At 37.1% G+C, this 22,353-nt stretch overlaps 1 protein-coding gene across 3 annotated transcripts in view; it reads right to left on the reverse strand.

The window, feature by feature from the left end:
* Positions 1-22,353, reverse strand: part of IBTK (inhibitor of Bruton tyrosine kinase) — a 54,225-nt gene that overhangs the window by 23,447 nt on the left and 8,425 nt on the right. For all 3 annotated transcript variants that reach the window (XM_041480361.1, XM_041480359.1, XM_041480360.1), the window contains exons 3-17: positions 19,102-19,198; positions 18,632-18,756; positions 17,677-17,787; positions 16,333-16,503; positions 15,097-15,214; positions 13,179-13,359; positions 11,834-11,957; positions 7,766-7,943; positions 6,898-7,072; positions 5,489-6,082; positions 4,034-4,120; positions 3,054-3,136; positions 2,914-2,951; positions 1,024-1,117; positions 540-641 (exon numbers count right to left, since the gene is read on the reverse strand). In XM_041480361.1, coding sequence (XP_041336295.1) covers positions 540-641; positions 1,024-1,117; positions 2,914-2,951; positions 3,054-3,136; positions 4,034-4,120; positions 5,489-6,082; positions 6,898-7,072; positions 7,766-7,943; positions 11,834-11,957; positions 13,179-13,359; positions 15,097-15,214; positions 16,333-16,503; positions 17,677-17,787; positions 18,632-18,756; positions 19,102-19,198 — 2,278 coding nt within the window. The remainder of the gene's footprint in view (positions 1-539; positions 642-1,023; positions 1,118-2,913; positions 2,952-3,053; positions 3,137-4,033; positions 4,121-5,488; positions 6,083-6,897; positions 7,073-7,765; positions 7,944-11,833; positions 11,958-13,178; positions 13,360-15,096; positions 15,215-16,332; positions 16,504-17,676; positions 17,788-18,631; positions 18,757-19,101; positions 19,199-22,353) is intronic.

The raw sequence follows: 22,353 nt of genomic DNA on the forward strand, positions 1-22,353 counted from the left end.
GTAGCAGCTTGTATGCAATGGCTGCTTCACAGAACTAAAAAGCCCTGCCTACAAACAGATCAGTTTCAAAATATTAAAACCCAGCAGTCCAAAACAAAAAGGAAAAAGAAAGATAAAAATAGCAAGTTTCATAAATAGCATAAACAACTGTTAAACTTTCAAATGTTTCAAAATATGAGAGCGAAGGAGGAGAGTGGGAACACTAAATACAGCAACAAAAATAGAAACAGAATTGATTTTATCATATTTTAAAGAAAAGAAATTTCAATTCAATGAAATGAAGATTTCATTTCAGTTAGGTTTTTTTCTTTTTTTTTTAACCCTTTTTTATTAAAGGGCATGAGCATAAGTAATGGAAGATCATGCTAACCTAGAATATTGCTCAGACTAAAGAAGCAATTATTAGCAGACATGCAATGAACATCAAAACGTAATCACCTGAAAGGAAGATACACAAATTCTGTGTTGCAAAAGGAAAGAACATCTAAAAATAGCATTTTTTCTCTCTAAAACTTTACAATACATGTGGAAGGACTCACATCTTTCTGCAATGGCTACTTCACAGATTTCTTTGAGTCTGGATATAAGAAGCTGGTCTGCTACCACAAGAACATTACATATGAATTCCACATTTTGAGAATCTGGAAAACAAAGCATCATGTAAACACTGGGGGCAAATCAAAAACAAAAACAGGCAGCTTCAATGAGAGTTTACCAAAGCACAAATATAATAGCTTTGCAAATTTTGATGGTATTTTCACAGCACAAGAAATAGCTTAGAAGAGCACCAACAATCCACTTTTTGAAGCAACAGAAGGAGGGAAAAGGAAAACTGCAGTTTGACATACTAAAGAAAAGGTAAAACAAGGCCTGGAGTACCGCTATCCCCTCAAACTCCAAAGAAAGAGTCAAGAATTTTAATTTTTTAAAACGTAACTCCAACACAAGCATATTAAGTTTTGAATTTCTATTTTAAAAATACAAAAATTGCAAGAGCTACAGTTGAAAATATATTAATGGTACCTTTTATGGCAAGAGCTTCATCTGTATACAAGTAATCCACAATTATCTGTAGTATGTCAGAATGGATGGGCATTTCCAGAGCTGAACAGGTAGCCTAAAAGGCAGAAGTATTTAAAGAAAAAAAAAGAAGAAATAGAAAAAGTAAGAGAGGCTGACTACTTGGAATAAAATACAAAATTAAGACAGTACCTATATTAAGACAATAACTCAGATAGAAGGTTATATTTTCAAAGTTAATTACTTAAGCATTGTACAAAATCTGTCCAAGTTTCTCAATCAAGAATTGATTGTAGCAAAGCAATTAAAATCTGTTCAAACTTCTGAAAAAATACCCATGAAACAGTTTCACGTTTGATCACTTTCATCATCTATCTAACAATCTTCCTTGACTATATTACTTTATCAACAATTGCCTAAAAGTAGAACTAGGGGAAGCCTCTGTGCAAGTACTGAACTGCTTTCCTTTCAAGGTCGAAAGAGCTAATGAAATCACGAGTTCCCAAATAACAATAATAATGAAGTAGTCACTGCTGTTAATGCCTCTGAAAACAAGATCCTCATCAAGCCCTCCATTTGAAGAACCATCCTAAGCATTAAGGAAAAGCTTTCATATGAGCAAACACTCGCCACTAAACCATGCAACTGTCACCATTTGTGTTTATGCAACATCACTGCTTAACAACTCTAGTTTACTTCAGGTGGTACCCAAGTAAAGCTTCACAATAAAATGTTTACTTTGCTTTAGAACATGCTACTGGTACTGATGTTTTCCTTCTAAAGGTCAAAAATCTCTTACAGACATTAAGGTTTTTATATAACATCTACAGGCCTTGCTTCATAAAATGTTTACTTATTAATTTAGGTTGATTTAGGTTTACTTAAAAAATAATAAGCAACTTATTAAATACATACTACTGATATACAAAACCATTATACAAATGGACATTCAACACTTTAAAAAACCCCTTAAATCAATCATTTGTCTCACAGTGTTGCCAATGTTTTTTCAGGGATGACTTAGGAAAAAGCAGCACAGTAACCTGGAGGACAGGTGAAGTGCTGTTTCACAGCAGAACAGAACTGCCAGTACTTCACTTAAGTACTTGAGTACTTAATGTTCTGAATGTATTGCCAGAAAACTAAGAAATTTGAGGAACTCCTGTGCACTGCTTTAGTTTTCAGTCTCAGAAAAATGCTTATCCACTTAGACCATTCCTCTCTTTCCATAAACATTACCAATAGTGCTCAGGTAGTTCAACAGAGACATTTAGAGAAATTACAATGTCCAGGAACAACCAGGGCGTTGACACACAGCTGACAATGAGGAAACAAGACAAATTAAAGATCTACACCTTTTGAAACAGCAGTTGGTGATCAAGTAGAATAGTCCCTGATATCCTCTATTTAATTTAACAGCAAAAGTCAGCTGGAGTTCTACACACTGACCCTCGATCCTGCTCTCTCTTGCACTCAGTACATATGATGAGCTGTTCCAAACTGCATACTATTTAAAATGTACAATCTTTTAGAGAAAGAAAATGAAAATTCATCCAAAGCAGTATCCCATAAGAACAGTCCAGTCAGTGTTTTTTAAAAGTCCATGACCTAGTTCAAACTAAACCCCTAAAACAAAAGCAGCAATTTCCTTCAATATACAGTATTACATTTATTATTCTCATTTAATACATAATCTCAATAGTACAAATACAGAGTAACCAAAATAACCAAAAATGCAGCTTGTGGGGTATTTTTCTTGCAAATGGAATCAAAGAATCCAACCCTTTCTTTTCCGTAGTATTTAGGATATGTTATTATAGGAAAAACTGAAAAGCTGTTACTTATTTGATGCAAAATAAAATGTATCATCACACATGGTTTTGGCAAACTTACCTCAATCCACGAGCTGCTTAACATGCTGTGAAAATAATCTGTAAAGAAAGGCATTTCAGTTCAAGATGCAATAAAATGACAGTTAAAAAAGACGATATAACTTATGTTACATAAATTTATATAAAAATTCACACACATACCAAGTCTTGCACAAAGTACACACTTATGACACGGGAATTCCTTTCCATCTAAAGATTTCAGGGTCACATCGCAGAGGTATGAACTAGAAGATATTTAATAGCATCAGAACTGTGACTATTCAGAAGAGTTACAAGTTGTAAACTCTACAATTAAATGCCTTAACTTTAGCAAGTTAGGATTTATCCTTTGAAATAAAACACACCTGAACTTTAATAATCCACAGAACATGAACCCAAAAGAACAGGCACAATACTTTCCAGGGAGAATTACTTTGTCCAAAGTTAAGCTTTAAAAATTCCATCTGAAATATTTCCTTCAAAACTCAGTCAATTACTGTTTCAAAAATGCTATGATTAAATAAACTAATTATGGCTAATTTTAGCCAATCTTAAATGGTCTATGTTAAGTTACCTATTTCTTCATAGGCCTTGATGATGCATTTTAAGAATTAACCCAAATTCTGTGAAAACAGCAACTTCTATGCAATGTTGCTTTTCCTATATAAATAGACTATTCAGGACTTTGGGCATAAATAACTCGATCACATCAATGGAATTAAAAAACACACATTACTTTGCTAAAAGCAAATTAGAAAACATAGTACGCATTTGCTTATTTCCAATCCATGTAGTCTTATTGTTACAGAAAGCAGATTTATAGAAGTCAAATTGTTTTTGACTGGATTACCCATAACATTTCTTCTGGCATTAGTATTCTATGACACAGTTAATCCACAGAACACATTAAGGTACAGTAAAAAAAGGATATGCCACACATAATCTATTTCCCAGTTACTGATTTACAGATCAAGTCTATAAGTAACTACAGAGAACTTTCAAACCTGGGTTGCTATGATAGAGACAATTGCATACCAGAAGTTAAAATGCAGCTGGATCAACCTTAGCTCTTACTTAACAGGTAAAGAAATTACATAAGAGGAAGATGGTGCAGTAGGGAAAACTTGATTTAAAAAAATTACCATTTCTTCTGATTTAACTTTGGTTTGTTCCCATTCTTCTTGTTGACAATGTTAATTTTTCCATTTTCTAACCTGACTCCATCCAACCTGCAAATTATTAACATTAGTAATAAGCAATATAATTAATATACAGTTCAAACCACTAAGAACAGTTTCACAAAGTAACAGTACTTCAGTGGGCTCATATTCTAAATATGAAAACGAATCATCATACAAAAATAGAAGCCAGTTGTTACTTGAAAAGTCTTCAAGGCAGATGCAAAATGTAACTGACATTCTTTCCTCATCTTAGATATGTATTTATTATCTTATATGAAACCTACATTGTATAGTTTAGGCTGAAGTTCAATACTACAGGGTCAAAAAACAGGAAGTTAAATACGTATTGGTACCAGTCAATAAACTGAGCAAAGACACTGGTTGGGAAGAGATGCAAATTTCAGCACAGGCTTTTTTAGCATCCTAATTCATCAAGAAGACTTGTGAATGGGATGGTAAAGACACAGGAGTGCTGCTGGTGGATTACAAAGTAATACACGTTTAAACCAAAGTACTTTACCATGGAAATGTTACTTAGGAATTCAGTTTTAGCAGCAGCCTCACATCTTGGCTCTGCATGCAAGAAGTACAGTAAGAAAACTGCCCTGAAAAAGCTCATATCCCTCTTTGGAAAGGACTATTGCAGGAAAAAAAAAAAAAAGCCCAAACTGATTAATAGAGTTCTACAGAGACATTTGATCTCAATTCCATTTGTTTCAGTATGTAACAAAAAAATTACATCTCTTGAACAAGAATTTAAATTTGCTTTGTGGTGTTTTATACTAAAACAGACACAGCTGTCTCATGAAAAAAACTGCTAGACTACAGACCACAGTACAGAAATTATGCAGTCCAAAATTCCGTTAGATCAGCTGTCTCTAACATAACCAGTACTGATGTTTTACATCAGTCTTTCTGGAAAGTCATATGATTTATACCAGATATCAAATCCCACAGAACTCATGTCTTAGAGGATACTGTCGTGGTTTAACTCATCTGGGTAAAGACCATACAGTCCCTCACTCACTCTCTCTGCCCTCACCACCCATCAGTGGGATGGGGGAGAAAATAGGGGAAAAAATAGTAAAATTTGTGGGTTGAGATAGACAGTTTTAATAGGGCAGAAAAATAATGGAAAATAGTAATAATGCTAACAGAACGAGCAGATACAAAACAAGTGATGCCCCAATAGCGATGGAATAGCTCACCACCCACCAACCTGAAACTCCTGTAAGTACTGGAAATAAGCGCAGTCAGTTCCTAAGTAGCATCCCCTCATCATTCCCCCCCTAGTTTCTGTTCTAACATCAGTGTCTTAATTTCCACTATTGTCATAATAACTAAAGTTAGATCAGCTTACATAAAAAAACTCCATGGAGAGCTCGTCAAAATAGAAATGCTTTTCCTTTCACCTACCTTCCACTTAAATTGCTGAGCCCAAACTTCTTTGCTACACTTTGCAACATTTTAATGAGGTTAGCTTCATCACCAGCTTTGCCTTTTTTAGATTTGCTCTTCTGTTTTTCATTTATAACTTTCACCTGATTATTTCTATAAATCTCAAATGCAGACTTTCCATTGACATTTTCATCAAAGCTCATTTTGCTGAGATTAGAAATTAAAGTATCTTGATATTCATCTGATTTTTCTTTATATGAGATTTTTGGCTTATAACCATGAGTCAAAAGATCACAAGTATCAGTGTATATGAACTGCAGAAGGTATGCAAACAGATCTGGATGGACCTTCTCAATTACATAGAGATCACATCCAACAGCATCTTCATCTTTACGGTAGATGTCTGGAGTGTCTAGCTGGCTGTCACTGGAAACAAAGAGCTTCTTGAAGAAGTCAGAGCGTACGGCCAAGATGTATTTGTGCACAGGGTACATTCTTGTGCCAATCTGAAAAGTCGCATCATGGATGCTGTCCATTTCATCTGTTTCATCTAACAGTTTGCCAAAATCCATTCCAAAACTTGATAGTGACACACTTGGAATTTCATAGAGACTAAAACAAAAATAAATCCATAATCAAACATTATTTAAAACCTTCATCACATTTTACATAGTATGTTTAATGAAGAGAACAATGATGTTTCCATTTGGTTTCTTTGTTTCTTACATTGCTGCACTGCTCAACATTTCTTGTCCTGTTCTTTACAAAAGTAACTAATACTATGGTATTTAGGCAATTGAACTACATAAATAAGACCCGTCTGGCTTTAGTATATTTACAGTATATAGTATTTTGCCTTTATACTGTAACAGTTATCAGAACTACTTTATCTTCATATCATTTTTCCAACATGAAAACACAGAAATGCTTGCTGTACTTCATATTACAAACTAAAGCAATAAGGGAGAAAAGCTAATGTTCAGCTATTTATCACAAATGTTGGAAACTATTATGAGAGCATAAGAAACATGGTCCAGTATTCTATTTATTTATTTTACTTTATACATCTCTTTCCAAACAAAAATTCACTTGTCACTTTTATTTAAAAGCTGATTATTGGTGATTACTGAAGGGGTGAATTTCTACAGTATGTAGAACTCAGAGTGTGTTAGGAAATACATGGCAAATGCTTGCCTTAAACACTTCAGATAAAACATCAATACTGCCTATTATTATGCAAATACATAAGCCGAGGCCTTTAGATAACTTCAACATAATTACTAACAAAGTACTGTTCTCTAGCAGTATGGCTAACTGTATTTACTGTAACTTCTGTATGAGCCAAAAAATGTTTTGGAAAAGAATTATTCAATCTCAATCACACACAAAAACAGGAAAAATTACAACTGTTGTTATCTTAAATATACCTGGTTTTAGGATCTGATTGTAATACAGCAAAATTGCAACCACTAGGATCAGTGGCAATACTGACAGCTCGGTGGACAAAAGTCAGCTTCTGAAGTCGAATTCTTTCATACACACTGGTTGTATCATGTTCACAAGACACATCACATGAAGGATGCTGAAGGCTTGACACAGGTTCTGTTAAAAAAATCACAAAGTGAATACAGATCACAGAAAGATCCTGCGAATTAAAATACAACTAATACAACAAAAAGGCAAGACTATGACTTCTGTATATCCATTGACGGAGTAATTGAGTAAGACTAAACCATGCTGAAGATTTCAGCTTGCTTATTTACAGAATATATAGGAGGAGAGCTGACAGTTTCACGTAAAATTTTGTCCTGTATGAGACCGGTATGTTCCTTGCAGAAAAACAAACCATTAGCACCCACTTTCAGTAATATGAGCCAAGTTAATAAGGTGAAGTTACTTTGGACCCTGAATTCTGCCCAGATAAGGGACTGGGAAACAGGCTTCAAGAGACTTAGCAGTGCAAGCAAGTATATGCTCCTTCTCTTGCTCAATACCAATTCTCTTCATACTCATCATCTAGTATGTGACTAGATCATTACATCAGACCATTGTGCTACTGTTGTTCTTCAGAAGTACTTTTCTTCCCAGAAATCTCCACCTAAAGTAAATTGGAGGCTGCAAAGTCAATCTCAGTGTTACTGAGGAAAGAGTCCAGTAGCAGTCAATGCTAAAAACTGTCAGTCACAGAGGAAAGAACAAACTTGCCACATAATAGTGTTAGAGATCATAAAGATTCAATTAAACTTTTTTACTGATTTAAAAGTACTTAAAAACTGCTAAGAATTCACAGCTAACCTTTCTTTTCTGAGTTTTTTTTCCCTTCTTCCAGCCACTTCCCTGTAAAGGCTTCACCATCATGTGTGACAAACATTATTTCATTCCCATTCAATGCAACATCAGACATGAAGACTTGCCGGCCATACACCCAACGACACTGCTTCATGGAGTTGTTAGATGACTTCCAACAAAACACCTATAATATCAAATTTTTAAAGAAAGGGAAAATTTTCATATCATTTAAAAGCAGTTACATATTACATACTATTTTTTTAAACACAAGAACATGCCATCTCAAAATTGCATATAAAAGGAGAAAGACATTCAAAATTTTAGGATAAAGTGTTATGAGAATCTATTAGAGAGAATCCAAAAGTAACACAGGGAAAATCTATCATCATATCAAGATCCATTTGCTCATGAACATCATCTGAAAAGCTTCTCCAAATACTGAAATATCTTCACAGCAGTCATGTATAGGACAGTTTTTACTGACATTTCAACAAGAAGAGTAAAAGGTGTCAAGTCAAGAAACAAGTTTTATCTAGTTTTTAATTTACAGATTTGTCCAACTGGTTTGCTTATAAATCAGTCAAAATTCAAAGCTAGCACACTGGAAATTTAAACCATTTCCTGTTAATTGTTTGACAAAAATCTCCAATTTCTCTGCACCAGTCTAAGTTTGGAATGGAGATCATGACCAAACACAAATTTCAAAACCCTCAGGAATACAAAGCACTGCATGCACAGCAAGACCCCAACAAGGTACACTGTACATTTCTGAAAAACAGCCAGGCAAGGTAAAACCTGAATGTGGCATTAGCAGTGCTAAAGTCAGGCTTCATTTTCTCCCACTGAAGGACCTGCACAGGTCTCTTAGAATCCACATAAGGAAAGAACAGAAGAACTTGAGTAACCTAGTTCATTTCCCCTGCCTTGAGCCCTAGGAATCACAGAATGTTGAAACTGAAAGAGAACTCTGGAGGTTGTCTAGTCCAACCCTCTGCTCAAGCAGGACTACCCAGCTCAAGCTGCCCAGGAACGTGTCCAGACAGCTTTTGACTATTTCCAAGGCTAGTGATTTCACAACTTTAATTGGCAACCTGTGGCAGTGCTGGACCACCCTCAGTGCTTCCCAATATTCAGACAGAGCCTGCTCTATTCCAGTTTTTGCCTACTGCCTCTGGGCACCACTGACTCTTTTTCACATCTTCTATTCAAGTATGTATATACAAGATTCCCCTTGTGACTTTTATTTTCTAGGCTAAACAGTACTCCCTTCAATAAAGTGCAATCAAGCCAAACCAGAAAGCACTGATTCAGTAAACACAAGTGTTAAGATCCCATCCATCTCCTTATTCAATAATTTATAATGCCTGAAAGCACTGAAGATCCCACTACTTGTCAGTATTCAACATGCAAAGATATGAAATTCACACATTTCATATCGACATTTTTCCTCTGATGCAGGAAGATCAAGTAATTTCTTACTGCTAAAGCAGTGTCCCAAAGATGCTGAAGGGGCACTACCAATACTACAGATGCTAGAGGCTACACGTCATAAGATCAAATACTGAATTGAAAGTTTATCATCTCTGAGACAACTAATGACCTAATGAAAAGATAAGATCATCACAAAACATAATTCAGCCAAATGCAAGGAAAGAAAAGGAAATAACCACATTGCTCCTTATTTTGATATACAAGCACCTTTTTCAACATTCTTTAAGAAGGCATTTCAGTAGGAAAAGCTTCTTTGTAAACACCACTAGATGGCAGTGAAGGTTGAGATCTCTCAGTGAGCAGATCAAAAAAGGGATTTAGTAGGGTCCTGCAAACGAGCACTTAAAAAAGAGTAAGGGAAGAAAAAAATAAATTCACCATGGCATTCCAATTCTAAGACAAAAGAGCGACTACACTTAAATTATTCACCAGGTTTAGGTGCAACATTTTGACAATAAAACGGACATTTTATCTACCAAACAGCTGTGTTCCAGCAAAGGCTCTAAAACTTCAAGTCCAGAGACTACTTTGAAAGGTGTAAAGGTGCCTGGCATAAGTGGAATGAAGAGATGGGAAGAAAAAAAACAACCACCAACAAAAAGAACCTAAACCACATACACTATATAACCACTAATGCATATGCAAAAACAAAGTTTACACCTTCACTGAAAAGCCATTAAAAGTCTATAGACTTAAACTACTGCACATTATTTTTGTAATCCTCCCATGGCCCTAATATACAAAAAAATTAACAGCAGCTCCACATAAACAAACTGACTGGGGAACAATAAAAAGAGCTTTTTCAAATATATTAATGGCAATAGGCAGCGTAAGAGTTATCATCTGCCCATTATGGGGTGAGGATGGTCACCTCACAAATGGGGACACAGAAAAGGCAGAGATGTTTAACACATTCTTTGCCTCTGTCTTCAACAAAGGGGTCTCAGTGCCCCAAGCTGGAGGACCATGACTGTGAGAATGATCCACTCCCAGCCAACCCTGAAACTGTGCAGGATCTGCTGCTCCAGCTGGATCCCTACAAAGCTAAGGGGCCTGGTGGGATTCATCTGAGAATCCTCAAAGAGCTGGCTGATGTGATCCCAAAGCCTCCCTTGATGATTTTTGAGCAGTCTTGGAAATCCAGAGAGGTCACAGCTACTGATAAACATTGTCCCAGTTTTCAAGGGCAAGAAAAGAGAACCCCACACTATACAGTCCTGTCAGTGCCACTTCAGTGCCTGGTAAATTTGTGGAGAAGATTATTCTGGGATGTGTTGAAAAACACCTCCCAATGACAGTACAATCACTGGTCACAGCCAGGACGGCTTCATGAGGGAAAGTCCTGCTTATCAAACCCAATTTCCTTTGATGACAAGGTAACCCACCTAGCTGACCAAGGGAAGCCAGTTAACAAAATCTTTTTGGATTTCAGCACAGTTTTTGATACCACTTCTCACAGGATCCTTCTAGACAAAATGTCCAGCACACAGATGGATAAACACATCATGGGATGGGTGAGCAACTGGCCCATAAGTTGGACACAAAGGGTGATAGGGAAGGGGGTGACATCAGACTGGTGACCTGTCATTTACTGGGGTTGTTCCACAGTGCTCCTCAGCCCTGTTCTCTTCAACATCTTCATAAATGACTTGGAGGCAGGACTGGAAGAGATACTGAGCAAGTTCACAGATGATACAAAACTGGGAGGAGCTGCTGACTGCCTCCAGAGCAGGGAGACACTGCAGAGACCTTGACAAATTAAAGGCTGAGCAACCACCAACCACATGAAGTTCAACAAGGGAAAAGTTCTGGATACTACACCTGGAACAGGCCACCCCTGGATGTATGGACAGAGTGAGTAGTGAGATGCTGGAAAGCAGCACCTGGGGCTCCTGGTCAATGGCATGCTGGGTATGAATCAGCAGTGCCCTGGCAGCCAGGAGGGCAACCCTGTCCTGGGGGCATCAGGCACAGCATCACCAGCCAGGCAAGGGAGGGGATTGTCCTGCTCTGCTCTGCACTGGGGCAGCCTCACCTCGAGTGCTGGGGGCAGTTCTGGGTGACACAATGTAAGAAAGACATTAAACTATTAAGCAGTGTCTAAGGAGGGCAACAAAGATGGTGAAGGGCCTTGAGGAGAAGCTGTTTGAGGAGCAGCTGAGGTCACTTGGTCTGTTCAGCCTGGAGGAGGCTGAGGGGAGACCTCACTGCAGTTACAGCTTGCTCGAGAGGGGACAGAAAGGGCAGGCACTGATCTCTGCTCTGTGGTTTGATACAAAAACATTCTTCACCCAGAAGGTGGTTGGGCACTGGAACAGGCTCCCCAGGGAAGGTGTCAAAGCATCAACCACGACAGAGTTCAAGAAGCATTTGGACAATGCTCTCAGGCACCTGGTGTGACTCTTGGGGATGGTCGTGTGCAGGGCCAGGAGCTAGATCTGGTGATCTTTGTGGGTCCCTTCCAACTCAGCATATTCTATGTTTCTGTGAAATTTGTTATTTTCTATGCATGACTTTGTCCTGTCTTATGTTTAAAGTCTGATTAATCACTATGCAGCCTGCTATATAATTATGACAACTTACCCTTCCAGCTTCATCCAGTGCCAGAATGCAAGTCTTTTGACCCCCATTTTCTTTAAGATGCTGGGTATCTACTTTATATTCCAAATATCCCCCACTGACAAGAACTTTTTTAAGGTTCAGCTGTCTGAAAGAACACAAAAAGTTAAATTAGTGTCTCCCTATTACGTACTTAATGTTGGTTCTATGACAGTTACCTTTTTCATTTACACAAGCATTAAAAAAGTAAAGTTGACGCAGTGACACTGAAAAATTACTTATGTTTAGTTTCATCCTACTGGTTCTATTAATATAGTTGCTATTATTACAGAAGACTATAATTTTTGTTGTTTTTAAGTATATCACATTGTATATCTATAAGTTCTTCACAAAATTCCATGAGTGAAAAATCAGTAGATTATGCAGCTTTGATTTCACCATTCCAAACATTTAATCAGCTGTTTGTATTAAAACATCTATCCTATCCCAGCAAGTCATTTCTCAGGGGTTTGCTAGGTCTTGGTTCTTAGGTGACCAAAATAATACTCATCATCTTTTTTCAGTAGCTTAGCATAAGAGCACAGGACACAGCATCAAGGTTCCTCAAGAGTCAACACCTTCACCTAACAGCCATGTAGAAATTAAGTATAAGGTAATCGTTAAGCTGTAACATGTCAATAAATACTGTCAGAATTTGAAGCGAAGCTGAAAAACTAGGGGGGAGTTATGTGGGCAAAATTAAATCTAAAAAATCTATTCTAATCTGCCATTGCAAACTAAGTAAAAGAGAACAGATTAAATATTTTCCTAAATTTATGAGTCAAGAATCCAGTTTCTTCAACAGGTTTTACATCCTGGTTTTAGCCTATGTACCAGAGGATTTTACAACATCCTCCTTGCAACGTAAATTACTCTTTATAATGTACTATATCTACACATTAATTAGGAAATTCAGACCCCAAATCATTGGTTCAAAATTATAACAATATAAATAAACAGAATAGCAGATCTTCAACATCTCTACCAAGATGTACTTAGACAAATTCAGGGTAGCAGAGGAAAAAAAAAATACCAGTTTCAATGTTTTTAAAGTTATGGCACAAAATATTTCCTCCTAATGTTTTTTTAAATATCTTTAGTAAACAGTAAATGGCACCTTAGCCTCTTGTAAAAAAACCCCAAAAACCAAATGAAGAAACAAACAAAAATGATAGTCCTAGTTCATATGAAAGAACAACGAAAACACATGATGCCATTGTATTTTCTGTACTTTATCCACAAAAAATCTTTAAAATAGCTTGCAAGTATACAACTACAGTGAAACCTTCCCCTATTGTTCTTCATGACAAATTAGAAAAGTAACACATACTTGGAAGCTATCTTTTTGCACTGATAGTCTGCAAGTAAATAAATATCTCCTCTTTCAGAAACACATACTGTAGCGCCATCACTTGCAGAGACCAGGGACACAGAGATGTCTTTATGGTGTAGAGCAGAGACTTGGCGAGGTGCAGTTACACATTTTTCTCCATTAGGATCCAGCAGATAACCTAGAAAATACAACACACCCAAAAAATTATTTACCATTTCACACATTGTGTATTTAAAGGATACTTTATGACACTACTTTGAAGAACCTTTGAATTCCAGAAGATTTTTTTAGGTAGTTGGACAATTTGTCTTCAAAATATTTAGACAGATGAGACCCACCACACCTACTTGTTAGCCCACTACAAGCACCTGAAAACCAAGACCTGATACATAAAAAGGAAGTAAGGCATATTCAGTGGGGAAGCTACTAAATGTGGTGGTACTGCTTTGATTCCAATAAAAGAGTATTTATTTCATTATACGAAAATTCAACACAATAGAAATACCCTAACACTGGCATAAACTACAGATTATTTTGGACACTGGAATACAAAAAATAAGCTTGTCAAAAAATTACTGTAACTGCAGGTAAGCATGAAGGCAGCAGTTACATGAAACAGAAAAGGGTGGAGCTGTAATGCAAGATCTCTGAAAACATTTAAAAAAATAAATAAAAACAAGTCATTGCTGCTCTGTTGCAACAAGAAACCTAACATCAGAAATGTCATACAAGGCATAATCCTGTTTTGTGTGCAGGGCACTTACGCCTGCACCACAGAGCAGAGCAGGGTACAGATATCAAGAAACAAGCAGCAGAGCTGCCTCTACAGCTGGAAGCAGCCCTGCCACAGAACAATGTGGGGCTATGCTCAAACATCCTATGGGGGCAAGGTTTACCACCACAGGTCTACCAGGGTGCCCAGCTGACACAGATAATATCACTTAAGATTCAATTACTGTCTCTCTATGGTACTGCACTGGGTCACATGCAAGCCAGAATAATCCCAACATAAGCAACCATTAAAAAAGTTTATATGATGGGTGCTTATAAAAAAGGCAAAAACAAAAAGAAGATACTCATTAGTAAGATATTTCTCTGACAAAGACAAGTTTTTTCACATACCTCGAACACCTTAACATAGAAACACAAAACTACCTGGAACCTGAGCCAGAGGTGATGCAGATTAAGTACCAGAGATAGCTAATACTTTTGTTTGCCCATAGACCCAAAACTGCAAAAATTCAAATCCAAACCAGTACAGCAATACCTGTTTATTAAAAAAGATAAAAACAATTAAAATGTCCCATTCATACAAAAAATCAAGTTCACTAGTTGGTATTATATTTTTAAATAGTTCTTTCTTGACTTCAAAATAAGACAGAGTTAACTGAAGATTCTGGTAATGGTATTGCTGAAAAAACTAGATATGGGCTATTTCACTTTAAAAAGTCAGTATGGAAAAAGTTATCAGTAGCATGCTTACAGTGCTTGATGAAAGAAGGACACAGGCAGGAGAGCTGGAGGCTAGTTTATGATTTATTAAAGGCAGTGCCAGCCAGATTGCTGGAAGCAATCTGGAGTAATTTCCAACACAGCAACATTCCGTTTCAGTAGCAAAACCACATAAGATACATGGAAGGTAAAAGTTAAAAAGAGTTCAAATGAGAGCTAGATCTGACAAGCTCCTGTCATCTCTAAAAGTGAAAATAACTGGTAGGAATGAAAAATATTCTTTGAAAGAAGTGTAAAGGAATGATGTCATAAGATTGGTTAAAAAAAAAAAAAAAAACCAAAAAACAAGAGAGAGAGAAAAAATGGTCACCTAGGCTTCTGCTTCACAGAAGCAGATGACAAGTTAAGCATGAACAACATCTTTCAATGGCTGGGTTTTACTTTCAGAACGCTTCTACCTTACCTAGTTGGCCGCCATTCAGCCCCATGGTATACACTGCTTCCTTAGTCCATAGCACAGTATGGAATCTGCCTGCAGCCACTCCAATCACCATTCTACCTTTCAGGTTTTTTGCCTGAACCTAAGCACAAATCCAAAGTACATCTTAATATTAAGTAGCAGCAGGTGAATTTCACATGTACAAACTTCTGACAACATTTAATTTCTAAAGTCATTAAGAATGAAGCACTAATATCAGTCCACATAGAGTCTAATAAATCAGTTTATTTCAGAAGTTTGTCAAGTGGGTCACTATTGCACTAATGACAAAAAGAACTGAACTTTTTGTAATAGCTAATCAGAATTAGAATCAAGTCTCCTTAGGCTGTCTTCATATGTAAGATGCTGAACAAGACTGAACAGGACATGCATAGCACAGCTACAGAAGACTCAGGTGCTGCAAAATGTCAGCTAGAAGTTTAAACCTGCAAGTCCTAACAGCCTGAACACACTGCAGAACACTACACTACTAATTCCACACTTCACATTTAGCTTAACTTTCCCATACTAAAATGATAAAATCACAGCAAATACTGTGGATATAGAGTTGTCATTACACTACTGAAGAACACATGGTACCCCAAAACACTATCCTGTTGCATTTTGGCCAATCATTCTTTTTTACTTTCACAACATGAATAGTGTCATGTTGCTCTACTTCAGATGAAATTAAAGCTTCTTTAGTTACAGAAAGAATTATATTTAGAGATCAGGCATTGCAATATTGTTAAGTTGCTGATGCCCATACCCCCTCTTCCCTGCCACATGCTTCCCTGCCAAAGCACTGACTTCATCGCTTCCAGCAAAGGATGTAACAATCAAACCCTCAGAGCCATCATCCAATGATTCAAAAGGAGCTAAGAGCATGATTCTCAAGTGATACATACCTATTAATACCTCAGCTACAGAACAATTTGGGGAAGAGGGAAGAAAAGGGTTTTGGCAGTTGTGCCTTATATCATACTTCACACTACAAATTTTTGGTATTGTTCAGGTTACAAACTAAGACATTTATCAGAACACAGTTAAGACCTGAGATATCTGATAACACAGAATCAAGATTTATCTGAGCTCACATTAAACTCTGATGCTCTGAAAAAGTTTAGGAGTTATTTTTATAATCTTCACATTTTACTTTCTGTTAAGAAAAATCAAAACAACAACACCAAACAATTAAGCTTTGACTGATGTTATTTTTACCTGTCTAGGAACACTACAGTTAGAAGGAGGAGGAAGAATACCCAATTGATGGAAAGTATTCAAACCAAAAGTGTAAACATATCCATCTTCTGTCAGAACAACAGTATGATCCTTAGCTGCAGCTATCTGGGAGCACTGATGACTGGTTAAGCCTTCCACAAGTCTTGGAACCTGAATCAGGAAAAAAAAGTTGATATAAAGGCATATTGTTTTGTTATTAACCAGTGGCCATCTATGAAACTAAAGTTACAGCAACAGAAAGTCATGACCAAATACTGAAATAGATAAAATGCATTCCAACACACTCATTAACACAATAACCACATCCAGCACAGTAAGATGAATTACTTTCATTTGAAATGCTATCAGGGAAATGTCCTTTTCTATCAGGGGAGGTGAATTTTAAACGACCAGTTCTGAAATTAGATTGGAAACTACATCTTCAGGACAGGTGAACAAATATTAACTATCATGTGGTATTTTAAATACCACAAACACTAAAGCTATCTCCCTCCAACACAGGATAATCCTAACGAAATTTCACAGAATAAGGAAGCAGGTCTGTATCTTTGAGTCTTCATGAATTCTAATGTGACTTCTCCTTTATTCAACCACATAACACCACAATTTTGAAAAGTAATTTGAAAAAAAAAAAATTCTAATTTAACAGAATTACTTTCTTTAAAAAAAAAAAAGAAATTTTGAGCTCCAGTCTCCACTATATCATTCAGCAACAGAATGTGAAGTTCCACCAGATACTCGATATTAGAAATTTTTAAAAATTACTGTGCTGCAAGATAAATGCACACTGTGAGGTAGGATAAGATACTTAAGCCTAAGAATAGTATTGTCATCATATCTTAGTCTTCTCAAATTTTAGTTTTGTGCATTGCAATAATGTACTATTCAAATGAAAACGACCAGTGACTTTTCACTTAACTTGCATAAGTCTAGTAAAAAGCAACCCTACCATCCCTCTTGCTGCCACTACAGCTTCCCAGTACTGTACTGCTGTTTCTCTGCCAAAAAAGCCCAGCCAAAAAACATTTGCTTCCGCTTATCTAGCATCAGCTGGCCTTTAAATCAACTCAGCCATAACTCAAGTTTGATCACAGCATCTAGATATCTGAAGTTAAACTATAATTAAATGCACATTCCTCTACTCTCTGCCACCTCACTATGAGCACTGCAGAGGTTTTTCTGTCACTTGGTGGGAAGCAAGTTTTTGGTTTAAAACAAATGGCAAACTCATTTTGAAAATACACTGACAGAAACTCTAATTTCCTTTTTAGACTTGCTGTTAGAAATAAAAGAAACATCATACTACTACACAAGACAGCATACCAAGCATGTTTGCTCATCGCCATGACCCAAGCGCCCTCCTTGTCCATGTCCACATGTATACACTTGGCCTTTGTGGGAAAGGAACACAGAGTGGAATTTGCAGAGTACCACCTGAAAAAAGAGCAAAAAATGGATGGGGAAGAGGCGACAAAGGACAGATTAATTCTCCTGGATAATCTGAAACACCTGCCATAACTACTTTGCGAAGAAGTGTTGCTTTAATAGAGATATGTTCATGAAAGTAGAAGTAAGATAGTGGTATTTAATCACAGGCCCCATAAAATACTTGCTTTAAACATATTATGTACTGCCTTAAGCTACTTCAAGAGATCAACAGTTTCAGTTTATTAAAATAAGATCAAGCATGGCCCCATAGGCTAACAGAAACTCAAAAGACTGAGTTTTAAAGTCCATGATGCTGCCTCAGAAATGCTAAAGAAAACATGTTAAGACTGCAGCACAGATTGTCTGCCTTGAATGTTTGCTCAAGTTGTACTTTAAACTTTCAAATATTCTCAAACTGAAGTCACAAGAAGTTATTAGAGACATGTGCTTAACAGCATATGCTGCTTTGAACACAAGATGAATTTTAATTCAACATGTACCAAGCACATTTATTATTCTACTTCAGTTCAAAGTGTGACTGGAGTCACACAGGAAGTCAGCAGCTCAAAACAGTTACAGAAGTGTCGAGCTTCTGAATGTATTTAATGGCACACAAGCCATATATCCAAAGTAAATAATATAAAAACCCCTCTTCTCCCCACAAAAAAGAGAACCACAATTTCAATAACAGTGATGGGGGTGCAGGGAGGTAAGGAGGTGGGCAGAAAGGGGAGAGCTCCAAGAACTGTTTTTCCATGGAAATCTTCAACACTTGCTAACTCCTTGGTTACATTTTCCCCCTTACACACCCCTCATCAAGAAACATGCCTATGTAATACATTAGGAATACCTGTTTAATGTACACGCCATTCCGAGGAAAAAGGTCCACCAATTCAGGATGATGTCTACCCTGCTGACCACCATGGCCCAAAGTAAAATTTATATTGTTTCCCCAGGTGTAGACTTCTGTGGGATCTGTAATGATAAAGATCCTCTCTGAAGCTTGTAAATTTATCAGTATTGTGCACATTGACTTAAAAAAAAAAAAAAAAAAGCTGCTATTTCTATCTAAATATTGAAGAGGAAATTTTTTTTTACCTAAAACTGAACTTTAAAAACATTTAATATTATAAGAAGTAAGATATCATGACAAAATACTCCAATAATATTGTACAGATGATCAACACTAGCATCAGGCATCTCACAATTTATGAAGTCCCAATTAAAACCAGAAAATACTGGATACACTGGTACATACATTAATACATTGTTGAAACAGATCTCATTGCAAAATACAAATTAGACTATTTTATTTCTTACCAGTTTTCTTGAACACCACATGGATAGGCCTATCTTTCATCACAAGATCCAGGGCTGATAAGCCTTCTTTATCCTGAACATACAGACTAACACCATGCTGAAAGAGGAGAGGAGAGCAACTGAAGTTAATTTTAACTGCACAGTTTGAAGTAAACCAGGTAAACCTTTAAGGAGCAAAACAGATCTTTAACTGAAGTTTAATTCTGATAAAATAAAATCTTCATATTCAAGTAAACTGTAAGCAAACCTAAAATAAACCAAAAGCATTGCAAATCTGTTCTGCCATGTATACATCCTGTTGATATATTAACATGGATTTTATTGTCTCAACACTGACTGTGTAATAAACTGTAACCAGCAAAACACAAAGTAAAAGATGTGAAGATAAAGCACTGACATCTAGGAATGTCAACTATTCACCAGAAATTAATTTACCAGCTTCAAAGGATACATTTTCTTAAACTGGCATTCTACAGAATCAGCTCTGACAAGCTAGACAAGTGACAAAATAAAAAAAAAACCAAACTACTATTATTTTGAAAGCAAGCAAGAACAGTTTCACAGTTGCTGAGAAAAGGCAAGAGGACACAGACAGCCAGGAAAGAGAGCGCTAGGGAAGTTTCAGAGGTATAAAGCATGTACAGGTCATTCTTTCAGAACTTAGAGAGACACAGACAATCTCTGTAAATACCATTTTCTCAATACAAAAGAGTGCTGCTACAGAAGCATTGATTTTAGGAAGGAAGTCAAGTGCCATCAATCACTTCCCAAAAGGGAAAAACTCCAGATGTCCTCAAAGAGAACCTAATGGCCAACTCAGCTGTACCTGCATACCTGAGGTCATGGCTAATACAAAGGATACCTTACAAAACTACACACTTAAGAGGTAAACACATGAAATACAACTTTATTTGGAAAAACATTCCCCAGAAGAACAACAGCATACATTCTCCAAATTATAAAGACAACGCTAGTGCAAGAGGGCTGGGATTAATTCACCATATAACAGAAAAAACTGACCTATTTTTATGACTGAACTATAGCTGGATCGCTATAAGATAGCTGGATATTCTTCATTTCTGGAAGTTGTTTAAAATATTCACAAGCAGACAGAGGCTGTAGGGATATTCACATGGTCTGAATTTGTGCAAACCAACTCCAGTTGCTGAGTGGCAAATCTTGTAGTTAGATACAGTCTGAGAATAAGCCAAGAATATCTCCAGACCACAGCAGAAGTCTGTCATCCACACTAGTTTAGGAACCCAGGGGCTGATTCTGGAGCTAGTACTGTTTAACATCTTGACTAACAACCTGGATGATAGGCTAGAGTGCTGCTCCCTCAGCAGAGGTGATGACAGGAGACCAGGAGGAGTGGCTGATAAGTCAGAGGGTTGTGCTGACATTCAAAGGGACTTTGACAGGCTGGAGCAACAGGCTGAGAGGAACCACATAAAGTTCAACAAAGGAAAATGCAAATCCTGGCCCTGGGGAGGAACAACCCGGTGAACTGATACAGCTGGAGGCTGAATGACTAGAAAGCACCTTAGTAGAAAAGGACTTAGGGAGTCTTGTAGACCACCAGATGACCACAAGCCAGCAAGCTCGGAGTTAAGAACACGGAAAGCACCCAGGGCTGCAGGTGGGAGTGCTGCCAGCAAGCATTACTCAGCACTGGCAAGCACAGCTGGAGTGCTGGGCTCAGGTCTGGACTCCCAGACAGATAAGGACAGACAGGAGCAAGCTCAGCAAAAGACCATGAAGATAATGACTGGGGCATCTGACATTGAAAGAGAAGCTGAGAGAGCTGGGATGCTTAGCCTTGGGATGGGGGAGGGGGACTGGGATTATGTATGCCTTACACATAATAAATACCCAACTGGAGGTGAGAGGTGGGGATCACAGTGATATCCAGTAACAGAAAAAATGGCAATAGGCACAAACTAACATATAAGAAATCCTGTTTAAATCTAGAACGTATTTTTACTGCACTGATAGTAAAACACTGGAACAAAGACGTCTGATGCCCTGCACAAAATCCAAACAGACATAGTCCTGGGCAACCTGCTCTAGCTGACCTTGCCTGAGCATGGGGGCTAGACAAGGCAACCTTCAGAGATCTCCTTCTGTCTCACCTATTTCATAATTCTATTCTATAATCAGTTTCTATTGTGGCTATAATACCTTAAGAACACATCCTTTTCATAACACAGTACAGCAGACAGACTTCAGTTAAGGAACTAGGAGAGCACCCTCCATGAACTGTTTTGTTCTGCATCTTTGAAGAATATCAGCAGAGCCAGCTAGCAAAAAAATCTCGTTCACTTATGGAACTGACAGAAAAGTAAAAGACATTGGGGAAAAGCTGTACAGGCCTCGTGTAAGCAAACATCAAAAACACAGATATACACACGTGCACTAGAGGACTGAATACTTTTTGATATATCATGTACAGTTTCCAGTTTTCTAGAGAACAGAGTCATATGTACAATGCTTATAAAAACATCTACTTTTTTCACATTTAATGAAAACGTCCCCTCTCTGTAAGGGGACAGCACATTAAATAAATATTTAACAGTTATCAGATCCTATCAGATCATCCACCATCTTTCTGTTAGAAGTCTTGTAGAAAGCAGAGTTATGTCTACAAATGGCTAGTCACTGAAATTTTAAAAGACTGCACTCAAAATGGAACATTCTCTGCCTTAAAAGGTTTGTTTTTAAACAACCCTGAACCACAAATATTTCATTTTCTCACATGGTTACAGAGACTCTGAACATCTCAAACAAACATCTCTTCCCTTTGCTGTACTTGCGAAAGGAGAAACAGAAGGAAAATTAATTAAAAATACATACAACTTGCTAATTGGATGGGAAGAAACAGCAGTTGTAAGAAAGGAAAAAGGGGGACTGAGCAAAAGCCCTGGTTTAAAATACTAATGAAATGGAGACTCAACAGAATACTCTATATCTTGAGTTGTTTATCTCTTAAATATAAGATTAATTTCTAATTATAACTCCATTTAATTTCCCCTTTTTTATCTCCTCTAACATCAATTGATACAATTACTGCAGGTCTATTTTCAGAGTATCCTTAGTCTGACCACTCTCTATTTTTAAGATCCTGAGCCTGAATATCATCTACACAAACAAGTCTTCAAGGAAGTCCACAATTAATCAGGGATCCTTTCCCAGTGCTGATTTCTGCATGGGCAAAGACAGACATCTGCATGAACAGAGACAACCTTCAAGTAA

The sequence above is a fragment of the Pyrgilauda ruficollis genome, unplaced genomic scaffold (assembly GCF_017590135.1).
Source record: "Pyrgilauda ruficollis isolate IOZ18807 unplaced genomic scaffold, ASM1759013v1 scaffold51, whole genome shotgun sequence".
In the NCBI taxonomy this organism is placed as follows: Eukaryota; Metazoa; Chordata; class Aves; order Passeriformes; family Passeridae; genus Pyrgilauda; species Pyrgilauda ruficollis.